The sequence below is a fragment of the Xenopus laevis genome, chromosome 2L (assembly GCF_017654675.1).
Source record: "Xenopus laevis strain J_2021 chromosome 2L, Xenopus_laevis_v10.1, whole genome shotgun sequence".
Taxonomy (NCBI): Eukaryota; Metazoa; Chordata; class Amphibia; order Anura; family Pipidae; genus Xenopus; species Xenopus laevis.
In genome coordinates, this window is record NC_054373.1 from 24,552,330 (window position 1) to 24,569,558 (window position 17,229).

The following is a 17,229-nucleotide window of genomic DNA, read 5'->3' on the forward strand; positions in this document are numbered from 1 at the left end:
ACTCATGGAACGGCTATGGGGGCTTCACCAGCACCTATGAAATGTGGTCTAGAGGCAACTGCACATCAACTTTTTTGGTATTATTTTTAAATATTTGTAGATATAATGAGCCAACAGTCTTAAGTGTATATTTTATTAATAATTTAACACACAAAAGTGTAAAATTTGACATTAAATTAAATACCATTTACGATGCAATAAAACATAAGCTGCGCCTTTAGTGGTAAAGGATCAGTTAGGGAAAAATGGCTTCTCTGCAAACACATTCTTCAAATTTCATATTTTAATATTTAAAATCCCGTGGCAATGTACAAGTATTTAAGTGTTGGAAATACTTTTTCACATGGGATGTTTATTTTTCATCTGCTGTTTGCATTTTGAGGTTCCACCTACATTATTAACAGCATCAGATCTATAAATGTACTAATTGTATCATATATTATTGGTTTTTAGTTGTGTTATTTTTTGATTACATCAGCAAAAGGTCACCCATTAATCAAGCTACGGCCATAGCACACGAGAGTGCCGGGAAGATCTATCTACCTTCCTGAGCGAATTATGGTATTTAACTGACAGATTCCAATTAATCACATATGCAAAACATAATATACAATTAACATAAATTAACTAGTGTTTGCAACTAAACTTATGGATGAAAAATGGTGCTGACATGTTATATTTGTCTGTCTAATAGGAGCTAAAATATATAAATTATAATCAAGCACAAACAGCTGTGTGGAATTCCGTCTGTCTGTTATAAAGTGGAGCTGTAGTTTCAGGGGACCTACATGGCGATTCAAGTCCTTAGTCAGTGCTGCATGGAGGTTAAGCATTTAGAACTGTTGATTCTGCTGACACTATTTTTGCAGAGATGTATATGCCTTGGGTTTTCCACCTGTAGTCAACAGTCATTAAGACAGACGGGGCAAACCTTATCTAGACATTTGGCCTAGATGGATCACCTTGTCCCACTATGTCACGCTAAGTAGTGTCTATTGCAAATTGCATATGCGCCAGTATTGGTGCCTTCTTCCATTGCTGCCAGGTTCCCTAATGTCCATGCACTTAATCAGGTCAAAATTAAGGGGTGCATCGGCACTCGGCTCAAGTTCTAGAAGCTTGCATGGGCAAAAGTTCCTTTGTGAATAGGGTTAATGCTCTTTACTTGTGCTTGTGTTCATAGATGAGCCCTAATATCACATTTCTCAAGGATTTACTGTGTTCACTGCTTGGTTTATCATTATTATTTCTGTATGAATCGCTATGCATTAACCTGATTTTTTGTCTTTTAGAACCTTCTCTTTTCCTACCAACCTCCTCAATCGTCAAGCCGCTTCTCTGTGTCCCAGACAGGGGACCTGACTATTACAACCGTGCAGAAGTCTGACGTGGGCTACTACATCTGCCAGACTCTCAATGTTGCTGGGAGCATTACAACAAAGGCCTTCTTAGAAGTTACCGATGGTAAAGTGCAAATATCTTTAAACAAATTCCTCAAGAAAACAGATATCCATTATCTTTGCAATCGTTCCTTGTAGACGAAAGCCATTCCATGCTTTTTTTTTTGACAACCTTCAGTGTGTACAGTGCTTTTTAATTTGTGGTGTTTTTTTTTCTAATTGTGTGTTGGGTGCCAGGAATGAAACCACGTTGCCCTCTAATAATTCAACAGAGCTCTGCGTGCACATTCTTTCTATGTGTAACTTGTCACTTTCATACTATTGACTCTGCGGATGTTTAAATAAAATGTGATTTGTTCGATGTACTTAAAATGTTTGCAGTCTTAAACATGAACACATCATTGCTTATTTAAACATGCATTGTAGGCTGCACTTTAATGTTGTTAGGAGGTGGTTGTACGAGGTACATTCTGGTGCTGGGTTCATGTTGAGCAGCTTTTGCAGCTGTCTGCTCTGTCCCCTTCAGCATCCGGGCTCTGCCATATATAATAAGCAGATTGAGTTGCAATGGGTCATGGTTTTTCTCCAGAGCTGATGGTGTGTGGCAGTGTTATTTCACAGAATTTGCATTGCTTTCATTTTTTCCCCTAAACATATTTGGGAACCATTTGGGAAAATGAGAGAAGCAACGTTTATTGAAATTGTGTGCCTCCAGACCCAGGGTGGTTCCTAGGTTAATGTAGCATTCAAATCCCATTATGCTTAGAGGCCTTTATAAAAATTCAGGCCCACTTGTCTGGGTTTTTTTTTTTTTGCTTTTATTTTGCTTAGTGAGTTTGAGAGAAAGGGGATTGATGGATATTAGACTGGAGTAGAGTGATAAAGACTAACCGTCACAAGGGTGATGTTGACATGAAAACCTGAAAAAGACATCATCAACTAGGGGTAATCATGGGCTCATGTTCATTGGTGCAAGAAAAAGATGACCATACACTGGTCAGTGTTCTACAGTATCCAACTGGTCTTCCTACAGGCTGAATGGGTGGATACTGTAAGGATGGTCAAGCATGGTGTGGCTGATCAGTACAGCAGTTATGTAGAGGAGCAGCAGCACATCTTCACTTCCTCATCTGACAATGGCCAACATGGTTCATCGGCACTATCTGCCCAACATCCAACCAAACAACAAGTGTATTTCTGTATCAATCTTGTACATGTCTACACACTTCTCTGCTCCAGTTCTGGTAAACCACAGCAGACAATCAGGAGGCAGCATTTGCTAGTGGTTGCTTTAAAAGCAAACATCTGATTGGGTACTGTGGGTTACTAGGCTCAGAGCAGTTTTGTACCTTTTGTTACCATAGTTGCGCCATTCTCGACAGCCTTTTGAGAATGTCACACAAAGGGAAGCACTGACTATAATTACTACTTTATCTTGGCACTTGCCTATACTTTTTGCAAACATGAAAATCATAAATTTATATCTGGACTCATGAGTACTTTTGACATATATAATATATCTTAGCAAACATGGCTGCATGTTGTTCCCCCTCTGCAGCTTAAGTTATTGAATTCCAACTTCAGTCATACTCAACCAACCAGAACATCCAGAAGGTCTCCTACCCCCAGGTACATGGGAAAATTTCTTTGGAAACCAAGAAACAACACAAGAATGTCCTAACATTAAAACCAAGTATTGGAAATGTTAAAATCAATCATCTGTGGACAGTATATGTGATCCCGAGAATTCCGTTGGCATCCAAACATCTGTTTTTCCATAAATGTTATACAAAACAGCAGAGAAATGGATGGTTTGCCGATGAACTCATCTCAATTATGCCGGCCCCACCTTGCCATTTTTTTTTTCTGCGCATAAACAGAGTGAAACTGAATATTTTGCCACTCAACACCTTGAGCCATTATGTCACTGGAAGTGAACGGGAAAACTCAAGTTACCGTTCAGAAATAAAAACCTTAGTCTTTGCTTCAGTACAAAACAAAATTCTGCTCATCATCTCCTTTCAAACAAGAGATACGGTTTCAGTATTCTGTGTCAGGCCTATCCTGAAAATTCTCCCTGAATACTGTATAATTTCTAGTTTAATTACTTGCTTAATTATCTTTAGTTTGTTTCAAAGCCCGGAGCAGCTACTGTTGCTTGATTGATTAGAAAATTGCTTCCAGTTGTAGAAATCTATTTCCTTTGGTTTCCTTGGCAGTGGTGGCCGACCGTCCTCCTCCAGTCATTCGTCAGGGACCTGTGAATCAGACAGTCGCTGTTGATGGCACCTTACTAATGAACTGTATAGCCAGCGGCATTCCCATTCCCACAATCCACTGGAGAAAGGATGGTATCCTGATACCGACCCAAGACTCTCGCATTAAACAGCAGGACTCGGGAGCTCTGCAGATCCGTTATGCCAAGGTAATGTTTCATGCGTCACTCACTTCAAGCCTTCCTCTTGTCTATGGCAACTTACTCTGAATGATATCAAGTTAATCAATGGAAAAGCTGCCTAAGGCCCTTGCACTAATTTAATTAACTTACAGGAATGAGTAGGGATAAAGGGAAAGGTCAGCATTAATGCTTGCTCACACCTGCCTGATGTGACATTCACAAAGATACGATCATGACACAATTAAATGTACTGCCATATAGTTCTCATGCATTTATCTGATTTAATTGTTCTATATTTACTTTTTTTTCTGTAATGTAACTTGTTTCCCAGAAAAGTACCCTAAAACACCGTCCAAAAACTTATATTTTTCAAAAATAAATACAGGTATGGAATCGATTATCCGGTAACCAGTTATCCAGAAAGCACCAGATTATGGAAAGTTCATCCCCCATAGACTCTATTTTATCCAAATAATCCAAATTTTTAAAAAGAATTCCCTTTTTCTCTGTAATAATAAAACAGTACCTTATAATTAAAATATAATTAATCCTTACTGGAAGCAACACCAGCCTATTGGGTTTATTTAGTTTTTACATGATTTTCTAGTAAACTTAGGGGGGGGGGTTATTTTTCAAAGGTCGCGTTGATTTTTACCTGAAAATTTTAATTTTTTGAAGGTATTTTCAGTCAAAACTTAAATCTTCAGATAAAAAAAACTCTTTAAAAAAAAAAACAATTTTTTCGAGATTTATTATACCCCAAACCTGGAAATATCTCGAATTCAAAAATACTCAAGCTAAAACCTGTGGCGGTCATGTAGAATTCAATGACCATTTGAAGATATTTCTAGCCTTCATGATCTGTTTTTTTTTCAGTGGGTTTTGCTAGAAAACTAATAATTCAAGCGATTACAATGTTTTTATTGCAGAAAACTCGATTCATGTATGAATATCCAAATTACAGAAAGTTGCGTTATCCGGAAAAAAAAAACCCAGGTCCTGAGCATTCTGGATAATAGGTCCCATTATTGTATTTATCAACAAATAATGTGATAACACGCAAGAAATCTGCTCCATACCCATAGCAACCAATTAGATGCTTTCATTCAAACAGCAGATGTAAATTCTTTAATACTTTAAGGGTACAGTAACACCCAAAACGGTTGTGTTTGCCATTCAAAGGAGAAAAAGCTCAAGTTACATTAGCAGATAAGATCTGTAGAATATAATGATGTTTTTATCCCCTATTTAATTTGTGTCATTCGTTTTTTGCTGTTACTGTTCAGTTAATAGACCTGGAGCAAATATCTGCATGGGGTTAGCTCTAGTAGAATTAATAGCTGGCTGCATAAATAAATATTCAAGATGAGGATCATATTACCCCATAGGCTTATGGGACATCTTAGTAGCTGCTGCATAAGTCTAATGCTACATGTCCAGAGGTACAGAGAATGAAGAACTATCCCCCTATACTTCTCCATAGCATGGTGCACTTCTTCTTGGTCCATTTTTTGTTCTGGTTACTCTGCTCAAGCCCACATAAAAGATTGTCAGATTTTTTCAAGGCTACATGGGCATAATAGTCAGCATTTCATAATAGCTTCCATGTGTGTATCTGTTGTCTTCAGTAGACAAAGTGACCTCTACATGTGGCCGGGCCAGCAATTCAATAGATGAATTGCCTGTTGTCCTAGAGCTTTTTTAGTTATAGACTGCGCTAAATCTCCTGCCCGACTGAGCTGTCTGTAGACTCTTGCTTGTGTGCCCTGGTCAGAGCAAACAGTTCAATAAATAGTTTCTGGGCCGAGAGTGTAGCAGTGAGATTGTGTATATATGGCACTTGGGACATTCTGGGGGGTTTAGTTTAACAACAGCCAGATGCTGCTTGTTGTACAGCTCTGCTTAACTAGAGATGGGTGAATTATTTTTCAGAGGAAATCAGTGAATTTCATGATATGACAATAATCCCCATGTAGTTTTTAGGGCATCAGAATTGCCCTCCCTTGGCCCTATGAGGATTGGTAGTACAGGGTCTTGTCATATCATATAGGAGCATGCGATGTACTATTTCCCTTTGCCATTTAGTGTCAATTTAGTCTAGTTTTTTTTTCAATAGTTCCACACATATGTTTAGGCTTTTTTTAAAAAAAAAAATCTCTCTCCTTTCTTTCCTGCAAAATGCTTTTTATTCCTCCACTTCTCTTCTGAATGTAATCCTCAATTACTTTCAGCTTCAAATCCATAACATGTAATTACGTTTTCAGTGCCAAGCAGCGGTTATAAGCTATTGAAATTGCCGTGTCAGTGTGTAAGTTGCCGTCCCAACACCCACATAATATATTGTTACACTCATTTGAACGACATCTCAAATAAACTCAGCGTACAATAAACAGCACCAGATGAGGCACTGCTCAGCCTGACTCCAAGCTGATACATTCATATAAGCCAGCCCCTTTTTTTGCAATGCCTGTCTCCTGACTTGCTCCAAATAATTGTATTTGTAATTGTGTAATTAGGCAGGTAAAGGTAATTATTCAACTGTACACATAATGTAATGTGGTCATGAAACACCTTGGCTCCTAGGACAAGAAATGTGGAGAAAAGGACGGTGCCCCTGCTAAGCCAAAGTGCTCACTGCTGGAAGTGGAGTTGCTTTTTCTCTTTTTAATAAGTGGCTAATACTCCCAAAATACTAATCAGCGTCCTTTTTACAGCTTAGCGACACCGGTCGGTACACCTGCACTGTCTCCACACCAAGCGGGGAAGCAAACTGGAGCGCTTTCATAGAAGTCCAAGGTAACGGATCAGCATATAGAAATATATAGATATATATATATATAAATATATAGATGCCGACTATCACAATAAATTGCTGAAACATATGAGTTAGTCTCCCTAGTGATGTATGCAATGTTCTACTTTAAAGGGCCAATAATCCCCTTTTTTGAAGGTATTGTCTGCTTTAAGTATTAAGAAGTGCCCAAAGTCTTCACTGTTCTAAGACTTTCTGGCCATCACCTTTATTAATGGCATCCAAAGCCCTTGCACCATTAGGAGCTACTCTCTAAGCTTGTTCCCAGCCTGTCCAAAAATATCCATATGCACCAAGTACCCACTGTACTAAGCACTACAGCTGCACTCAGCACATAGCTACTACAGGCTTGTTCTTAGTTCCTGGTGGTACCATTTCTTGCCATCCCCTGATCTCTGGATCATATGGAAGTAAGATAGGACCTACAATAATATGTTATAAATAATACAAATTATTATGTCTGTATTAGAATTTGGGGTTCCAGTTCAACCACCTCGAGCCACGGATCCCAATCTGATTCCAAGTGCTCCATCGAAGCCAGAAGTCACAGACGTCAGCAAAAATACTGTGACTTTATCTTGGCAGCCAAACCTCAACTCAGGTGCCACTCCGACGTCGTACCTCATAGAGGCCTTCAGGTACCCACAACTGCCTTTCTCACCTATTATATCACATACGCCAGCTTTTTGTATTTCCTTTGCAGTTTTATACTGTGCCACTAGTAGGAAAACTCCAGACGGCTCGCAAATGATCTGAGGAGTTTCCATTATAAGTCTTCACCTGGGTTGAGGCCTACCACAGTCAGCATGAAATATATGGTTCTCATTTCTATTCCTCACCTGAGGTCTTGCACTTAGGCTGGCAGTACATACTGACAGTTTGGTAAGACTGCTATATTCTCAGACTGCAGTGATAAATTCAAATATAAAATGACTGAAGAAGGATCGGAGCCAATGTGCACAGATCCATAGAACGTATCCCTGCTGTTTTTTTAGAATATGAATTGTATAGTTACGCCTATATTTTCTTGATCTAGCCATGCGTCTGGAAGCAGCTGGCAAACAGTGGCAGAAAATGTCAAGACCGACTCCTTTGCAGTTAAAGGATTGAAGCCCAATGCAATCTACCTCTTCCTCGTGAGAGCAGTGAATGCATATGGATTAAGTGATCCAAGCCAAATATCCGATCCTGTAAAGACACAAGGTAAACAGAGAGTTAATGGGTTAACTTTAACACCAAGAATGGCTTGCCTGTGGCCTCCCAAATGCATAAGGACTATAACAAGTGCAAAGCCACATATGATGCCATTGTGCAACTATAGACAGAATGGTGGAAAGTGGTTATTCATTTTAGCTGGGATGTTATTCCAGGTTTGAGGACAGTGCCTTTTACTTGATGGCAACTTGGGTGACATGGACCCTTGTTGGTGATAAAATGATCCAACTGGCTCCACATTATGAACTTTTATCTAGAAAAATCCAGGGTCTTAAGCAGGTCCGGACTGAGAATTAAAATAGGCCCTGACATTTCAGGTACACAGAGGCCCAATCAGCCCACATAGAGGCCCAAACAGCCCCCTCCAGCCCACTAAATACTGACTTTCTATGGGAAGCATCTGGCATTTGCCAGAACCCACAGATTGCCAGTCCAGGCCTGGTCTTAAGCATGCTAGATACTAGATCCCATCTATGCATCTGTTTCTGCATAACATTGCCAATATCATATTATCCATTTCAGATATTCCTCCTACAAGTCAGGGAGTGGATCACAAGCAGGTCCAGAGAGAACTGGGTGATGTCGTTCTACACCTTCATAATCCAACGATACTTTCCTCTTCTTCCATTGAAGTACATTGGACTGTAAGTACACAATGGCTGAGCCAATTATCAGGTCACTCCGTCTTAAAAGTCAGAGCCTTTTATATTTAATATTATTGAACTGTCAGTGGTTATATATGCTTCCTGTCATGCCGAAACCTTCAGTTTTCCTGGCAGCATTTATGACTCAATGCTATGAAAATCCCATGGAAAGTCAATATTCTGTAGCACACAGAGTTGACCTTTGCTAATGTCACGTTCATGAAACTTCTCTAGGTGGACCAGCAATCACAGTACATCCAAGGATACAAGATTCTCTTCAGGCCAAGCTCAGAAAATCGAGGTGAATCTGCATGGTCCATATTTGAGGTCAGAACTCCGGCCAAAAATAGCGCGGTTATCCCTGAACTGAGAAAAGGTGTCAACTATGAGATCAAAGCCCGACCATTTTTCAATGAGTTTCAAGGGGCTGACAGTGAAGTGCGGTTTGCCAAGACGATGGAAGAAGGTAAAGGTTCCACATGTGTTATAATGTTAGCAATGAACAAGGCAGGTTAATAATCTCTACGAATGATCAGGCCCAATAAGGAACTAGTTACTAGGTCTCCACAGAGAAACATATACTGTAAGTTCTGCCTGTCATGAAGAGGCTCCCTTTGCACTTAGAAGCCCCCTACACTCAGACTTATATCTAAAAGCAACCCCATCACCTGCTCTTCAAAAAAGCATGCCCACACCACATTACAAGTAAACCTAAGTAGAGCTTCAGGCATTGGAGATGTGCGTGAACAATACATGAACTTACAGTATGTTTCACACTATTAAATGTAAATGTATGTAGGGTACATAAGGGGTCAGATGGATCTGTAGCAGCATAGGATAAATCATGACAAAAATATGGGGAAATGGGAAAATGGGGTGAAAAAGGATCATATCATGATAAATCTTTGTTCTGTAGAGTTTGAACTGGCTGATGGGTCAGTAGGAAAATCCTATCCAAACGGGCTTAGTCTTAAGGTGGCCATAGACATGGAGAGCGGATCTCTCCTCGATATGCTCACATTGAAGTGGGTGATATCGGGCTGAACCGATAGTGGAGCCTAGGGCCCAACGATTGGATCATAATGGATCCAATACGGGCCGTCGGATCGTGGGACCGCATACACGCATAGATGCGCCCGCAATCTGACGGGATTTTTTAACCTGCCCGATTGATCGGTGAAGCCCGTTGGATGGCCCCACACACGGGCCAATAAGCTGCCGACTCGGTCTGTCAGCAGCTTTTATCGGCCCGTGTATGGGGGCCTTTACTGGTTGATTGCATTCTGATTGGTTGGATACAATTATTATTATAAGTGGATTTGGCACTGCCTTACAAGTACCATCACTGGTTGCTAGTTTAGTCCCAGTTGGCAGCTTATTGACCATGTGATAGACATGTTTAACAAAAACACCTTGGAGAAGGAAGACGTCAGGCTATTGATGCTGTGTTCTACCAAAAGTTTGAGTGCAGAGGACCTCTTGTAGTTGTCTAACAAAAGGTCTACATAGGTCCTACTCTGATTCAGTCATGATGGTGCAGTAAGCTCAGGCAGAGATATGCTTGTTTGGTGACCTCACCTGATAACAAATGGATCTTCTGTATGTGGCTAGCTTTACAGCTCAAACACCTTAGTCTTTTCGAGAGCATACAGCCTGGCTGTGATTGGTATATCAGGAGTATCTTTTAAACATGGCAGGGGTCACGTCTATGCAGCTGTAGAACAATGCCGGCGCCTTTTCCTGGCTGTTGGTGTATCTCACAGTTTTCCTACTTGTGGCCCTCTGGCCCTTGTTAACAGAGCTGCACCTTATCTTCCCTCGCTTTGTTCATTCTCTTTGGGCTCATGCCATCTTCCTCCAGATTTCTTCCCCAAAGATAAGTCAGAACCGGCTTGGCACGAGTGCTGCTCTTGTAACCCTATATGTATCTCATTGCTGATTAGATTCCTCGCTCACCCGCTGCGACTACTGCTGATGCTCACGCTTGTTATTGGCTTTTAACCTCAGTACAGAAAATTCTTAAATGTCCTTGCTTACAATTCTGAATTTACCCCCTATATGCAATGTCAGGGCTGGTTTCATATAAATGAGTAAAATGCGTATGGTAAGGTCTGGAAGTTCTACCCAGTAACACGCTTAGTAACATAACTGCTGAGTTTGAAAAAGACTCTTTGACACCATCCACATACCTCCTCCTGTATACTGTATATTTCTTATAGAGGAGTAAAAAAGATGACATGATCATGAATAGTTGTCTGTTTTGTTTTCTGCAAATCCAGATGCAGCCTTGTTTATTCAATATCAGAAACCGCAGCTCATTTATCTTCTCCTTAAACAGCACCCAGCGCTCCCCCGCAGAGTGTTACTGTAACCAAGAATGATGGGAATGGAACTGCTATTGTTGTTGCGTGGCAGCCTCCCCCTGAAGATACTCAGAATGGGATGGTCCAGGAATACAAGGTAAATCCAGGGCCAGGAATCTATTAACTCCTTCCACAATGCTCAATGTAAAGCTGTTGCTTTTTGGATTTAAAAGGGATTTATTTCCCATATAGAAACGGACACATATGGATTCCAGATGATAGATCCTATACCTGTAAAATTATATATTTATATATACTTTATATCTATGTAGGATAATGCCCCCTATAATTATTAGTAGGGATGCACTGAATCCACAATTTTGGATTCGACAGGAACCCCCGAATCCTTTGTTCGGCCGAATACTGTACCGAATCGGAATCCTAATTTACATATGCAAAACATCATGCAACTTCCCTCCCTGCCCCTAAATTGCATATGCAAATTTGTTTTTGGTTCGGCCGGGCAGAAGGATTGTGCATCCATAATTATTAGTGATACACTGAATCCACTAGTTGGGATTAGGACAAATCCCTGAATCCTTATTGAAAGATTTGGTTGAATACCGAATACGAATTTGCGTATGTAAATTAGGGACAGGAAGGGGTAAAAGTGGAAAACATTTTTACCCCTTGTTTTGTGACAAAAAGTCACACGATTTCCCTCCCGCCCCTAATTTGCATATGCATATACAAATTATGATTCCGTTCGGCCGGGCAGAAAGATTCGGCCGAAACCTGCATATGCAAATTAGGATTTGGATTTGGATAGGCCAGACAAATGGATTCAGCCGAATCTGAATCCTGCTGAAAAAATCCTGGCCGAACCCCGAACCAAATCCTGGATTGGGTACATACCTAATAATTATCGGATTGTTGGACTATCAACAGCCACCAAGGTGATTAATAACCATATTAAAACTTACCGTTGAATTTATATAAAGTAATGGTTAGAAAACACAAAACTAAGAAATAATTATAGCTGATGACATCACTCAAAAATAATTATAACTAATGACCACTAAAAAAGAATCATAACTGATGACATCCCTTATTTCTAAGGATATCATTTAGGGGATTTTCATGAAAAAAGAAATAAAAATCTAGTTTTATGGTGCAGCTGGTTGCCGGGGCCACTGATGCTAGCAACTGAATAACCTTTTACTTTTCACGTAGAAAATAGAAAGAAATTATCAGCCACCCTGGAACTGCATAGGACTGCACTTTTGCTTAGAGAAGCTCTTTGATTGGCTCAATACATTGTTCCATCCATGTGGACAACCCCGAGGGGTCCAGGTTTCCTCTAGGGTCACTTTGTGTGCCCTAAACTAGATATTGTGGCCAAAACATCCATTTCTGCGGCTGCGGTTGCATTATGGCGTCTTTCCAGCCAGCCAGAGACTGAGATTATGGGGATGGCGGGGTTACAGCAGTCAGAAAGTCGCACATTTCCCACAAGTCTCTGCTCCCTGCACAAGAACGAAAACGCTAAGAGCTACTACGAAAGTATGAAACTGTTAAGTCGAAGTTGAGTTTATGGCAATAAATCCATTTTTTATTGTTTGAAGTGAAAGTTGTTGAAATAGAGTTAGTCTTTATATAAACGACTTAACCTTATAAAAAAAAAACGGGAGGGGGGGGGGGATCTCCCGATTACAACTAAAATAACACCTGAAAGTCACTTTATTAAATCATTTTGCTAGAAGGAAAAAAATAGCTTAATCATCCAAATGTACTGTAAAATGTAACATTTCCAGTGATTCGTTTCTCTCCCGAAAATAATTGGAAACAAATGTTATCTGCTGAAGTCGAGTGAAAATGTCTTCTTAACATGGAAATCTGATGCCATCTAGTGGCAAAAGAGGAGAATGCTCATCATCTCATTGCATCCCTTCCCCAGCGGATTGCAGTTGGTCTCTCTGCCCCTCCCAGTAATTTAATAGGGAGAAAAATATCTGCAGGAAGTGATATACTGGGGCTCATTTATCAACACTGGGCAAATTGCTACCTGGGCAGCAACCCATAGCAGGCAACTTTAAGCTGTCGTCGTTTGCTGAAAATGGGTAATTAATCAGTGATCGGTTGCTCTCCAGGTTTAAATGTGCCCTGTTTTGACTAATGCACCCCACTGATATCCGTTATTTCACACTGAGCCAGACATTGATCGTCCCTTATCTATGTTTTTTCTAAAGGTCTGGTGTCTGGGCAATGAGAGTCGCTATCACATAAACAAGACCGTTGATGGCTCTACCCTTTCCGTGGTCATCCCGTCCTTAGTCCCTGGTATTAGATACAGCGTGGAGGTGGCAGCCAGCACAGGAGCGGGATCTGGGGTCAAAAGTGAGCCCCACTACATCCAATTGGGTGAGTCCAAAATGTAATGACATGCGCTCTCATGTTTTACCTTTGTCCATCCCATGAATGTCCTCTTATAATGTCTTCTCTATTCACACTTATTTTGTTTTTTCTGTTATTTAAAAGATTATTTTCTGTTACATTATATGTTTTAGAACATTGGCGGTTTGGTTTCCTCTTAGCAATCCTACAGATGAAGGCAGTATGATTTCACATTTTGTCATACTGTGTCCAGACACCTTTTATTATTTTTAATTGCCAAGTCCTGCCTCTAGGTGGTGCTAGAGTGCAATTTATTTCATGCATTGCTTCTGATAGACTAAGGCCATCGCACTCTAGCACCATCTAGAGGCAGGACTTAGCAATTACAAATAATAAAAGGTGTCTGGACACAGTGCGACAAAATGTGAAATCCCCAAGGCTTCATCTTCTTATCTTAGTAGCCAAGCTTTCTGCAGCAGAGGTTTGCAGACTTATGGATTAAGCCAAATGTTACGGTTGAAGATAATGTAATAAAAGTTTGCACCAGGTGTAGTAACCCATAGCAACCAAAGAAGTGGGTGTGGGTTACTAGACATTAGCATGAAGCAAAACAGACACTAATTCCGTGCATTGCAAGGGGTAGAATTCTCACACAAATCCAGTAAGAAGACCCATGCATCACAACTTGCAGACACTACTTAGCGGGGATATTATAAGACACTGAAATAACTATGCATTGTGGGTAAAGTAATGGCAATTTGTATCCATTCCTACCCCCTCCCCTGAAATTGCTCTGTGGTCAAAATTGCACTTCTATTTCTAATTATCAGGATTCTGTTTTTTTGGCTGACCCACAAGTTGTCCTGCAACATCCTAAGGATGACAAATATAGGGGCAAGGGAGGTCCAGTTTTCAACCTCTCTATATTACTTTCTTATCAAAAGCTGACAGTTAATTGGTTGCTATGTGTTACTGTACTGCACACAGTGTTACTGTTTGGCCACAGTAGTATTTAAGCTTCCTATGTAAGAAAGAGTCCATACTGGAACTGACCACAAGAGGGAGACCTCTCCTTATATACAGTATTTTATCCAGGATGCCTGTAGTATTTTTACTTGAGATCATTCCTATATATTAGAAAAATAAACATGAGTTCCAGGCTGTGTCCTTACTGCTCTTGTTCAGCTACATCTTCCCTCTTGTCGGTGGCTGCTGGGAGTTACAGTTCAACAGCAGGCTGAAGGAACACCCGTGGGTTATAATGTTACTATTAGGAGGTGGCTGGTCAGTAGCTTTCTCCTTATACTGTTATTCTTCAAATGAAACTGATCGAAATGATTTTAAGCCCCTGGATTTCAAGGGTAAATTCCTGTTGTCTCCACGTTAGCAGCGCGTCCCAGTTTCCCCTCTTCTCCCCCGTGGTCTCAGCTGTGCAGAAACAAAAGAAAGAGAAGGGAGATTTAAATTCATTAGCCACGGTGCAGTTTATATGGCCAGGCCCATCTGGCACTTCAGTAGAACCTGACTCAGCCGCCTTAATAAACCCTGAACTTGCCCGGCTCAGCCTGCCACAAATGAGTGTGAAATTGGTAAAGCTGGCACATTCAAAGAGGATTATTAGTCAGCCGGCTTTAATGTACAGCGAAACTGGGAAGGGACCTAAAGATCACAGACACTGTACAAGTGATTATGTACGAGTGAAGCTATTCAGGTTCAGGTATCTGATGGCTCATGTGCAATATGGTCTTCCAGGTGCCTGTGTTGAGGGGATCTCTGTTTCTTAGCAGCAGTGATCAAACTATGGCTGATGTACAGGCTTAAAAAAATGTATACTTTTGGCCTATCGGGAAGTAATTGGGGGTAACCTTTACCTCTTTGAATTTAGCTACACAGAGACCAACCACTTGGAAATGTGGCAATAATCACTTAATGGCCAATTGCATTACCATTCAGGGCAACAGAGAAACCCCTGAAAGTGGGACAAAAGCATTGCACCTATATTGTCAGCCCATATGCAGCACCCATTGCTGAGTGCAGTGTGCAGTGACGTCTGATCAGTGACGTGTGTAGATGCCAGGGTACCCCCCCCCCCATTGCTGTGCACTTATCGGCTCTCTATACCAAAACCAGTGCAGCTTGCACCCTGCTTACAATTTTGCATCTGTATCTTTGAACAACTGGCTGGATTTTTGGAATAGTGATGTGCACCCGACCCTAACCCACCTTACCCTAACCCACCCCAACCCAGTGATTTATAAGTATATATATATATATATATATATATATATATATATATATATATATATATATGTGTGTATATAATCGTACAAAATGGAGTGGAGCGGAGTCCCTAAATCATATATAAAACAAAAAAGTTCAGACTTCAAAGTTGCGTAAGAAAATGACTTTATCAGAGAAACTTGCAACGTTTCGAAGCTCCCGCTTCTTTCTCAAACATTACGTAATATGTGTATATACATAGTGTGATATATAATTCATAATAATTCCAGATATATATCTTCATGGGGATGTTGTGAAAGTAATGCCAAGATCCCAACCCATGCCCACTTTGAGCTCATTTTCCACCGGCCTTGGTCAAGTCTTTTTCAGTTCAAGCCCCATTTTTGGTGTCCAACATTCGGCCAGGGTCTACCTAGGGTTACATATACATGGAAACATTGGTGTATCATACAGTCAACCATAGCGTGATGGCACACAACCTCCAACATGTTAAGGATGGTCACGCTTGGACTCACAGTTCATTACTTTCTAGGCATATTTGCTCTGTACCGATTGGTTGGCAGTGTCTGTTATTTTTTGTGAGCTGTTCTCCTGCCTCAAAGCCTACCCCAACCCTTCTCTCCTTCATATAATCCTTTTACAGAAACCAGTAGGACGGCATGCTATATTTGCAGAAGCACACAGTCCTACCATGAGTGAGGAGGGGTCATGGCTTTGAGATTAATTGTAGCACTACTTCTAGTTCTATAAAGTTACACTGTACTCAATGTAAACGTTTGTTCATCAGTTCCACTTAGTGATAGCCCTGAAGGCTTTTTATGGTGTTGGAGTTTGAGGCTGACGTCCATTTACCAAGACAAGTTTTATCATCCCGGCCGTATATCTCTTATCCCAGGCACTATGGAGAGAGAGACACAAAGCCTTTATTGCTGTTACTTTAGTTTAATGCATAGCCTGAACGCTCACGCCAAGTGTTAAATGGTTATAGGAAGCACTTGTAAAGCGGTTTAGATTTATAACCACTTCATTTTATAGCACGGAATACACCAAAATGGACTATATCGCACAGCCAGTCCATCACAATTTATTTAAAAAGCTTGGGAGATGGATACATATATCTTTTTAAGATTCCCTCGTTCTTGCTGGAAGAACCATTGCACTTCAGAAGACCTATGGAAAGTGGTTAGGGAAATCCAAACACTTTATATCTAGGGAACCTTCACATTATGGATATAGCTGCACTGGCTAGGGCATATCTGGAATCCAAATGTAACCACCTTCATGGAAATTTTGTAAAATTAATGTCAAAAGCCCAACCCATACCAACCATAAACTTAATTTCCCATAGATAGACCTGGGTTAAGATAAGGCAACCAAATATATTCAATTGAAGGCTCAGAATTCTCTCGTTCAGACTAGGCTATTCCAAATTTTGAGCACTCCACCACCAAACCTAATTGTGACCAAAAATATTAAGTTAAAGGTTTGTGACACATGCCAGGGTCGGGGGGGGGGGGTTGGAGGAGGCTGGTGGTGTGTTTGTGTAGTGAGAGAGTTATTGACTGGGGTTGGGGCACCAGACACCCCAATCCGACACTGCCTATGGCTCTTGCACCCCTTTTTCTGCACTTCTTCCCCAGGTCTATCATAAATGGCCCCTTATAATATGATATTTTTGAAACACTCTGCTTCTCCTTCCATAGCCTAATATATATCTTGTTCCAGATGAAAAGAAATACATTATCTATGGCCAAATACTGTAGAGTGAAGGATAGAAATATATGGGAAGAAATCTTAGGGGGATGTAGGACACTGCCCAGGC

At 40.6% G+C, this 17,229-nt stretch overlaps 1 protein-coding gene across 1 annotated transcript in view; it reads left to right on the forward strand.

Moving 5' to 3' along the window:
• Positions 1 to 17,229, forward strand: part of robo1.L (roundabout guidance receptor 1 L homeolog) — a gene marked incomplete at its 5' end in the record, with an annotated part of 197,096 nt that overhangs the window by 136,400 nt on the left and 43,467 nt on the right. Inside the window, 9 exon segments of the mRNA NM_001090781.1 lie at positions 1,293 to 1,464; positions 3,620 to 3,825; positions 6,513 to 6,594; positions 7,080 to 7,248; positions 7,647 to 7,813; positions 8,348 to 8,469; positions 8,704 to 8,935; positions 10,808 to 10,929; positions 13,022 to 13,193. Of these exon segments, the coding sequence (NP_001084250.1) occupies positions 1,293 to 1,464; positions 3,620 to 3,825; positions 6,513 to 6,594; positions 7,080 to 7,248; positions 7,647 to 7,813; positions 8,348 to 8,469; positions 8,704 to 8,935; positions 10,808 to 10,929; positions 13,022 to 13,193 (1,444 nt within the window).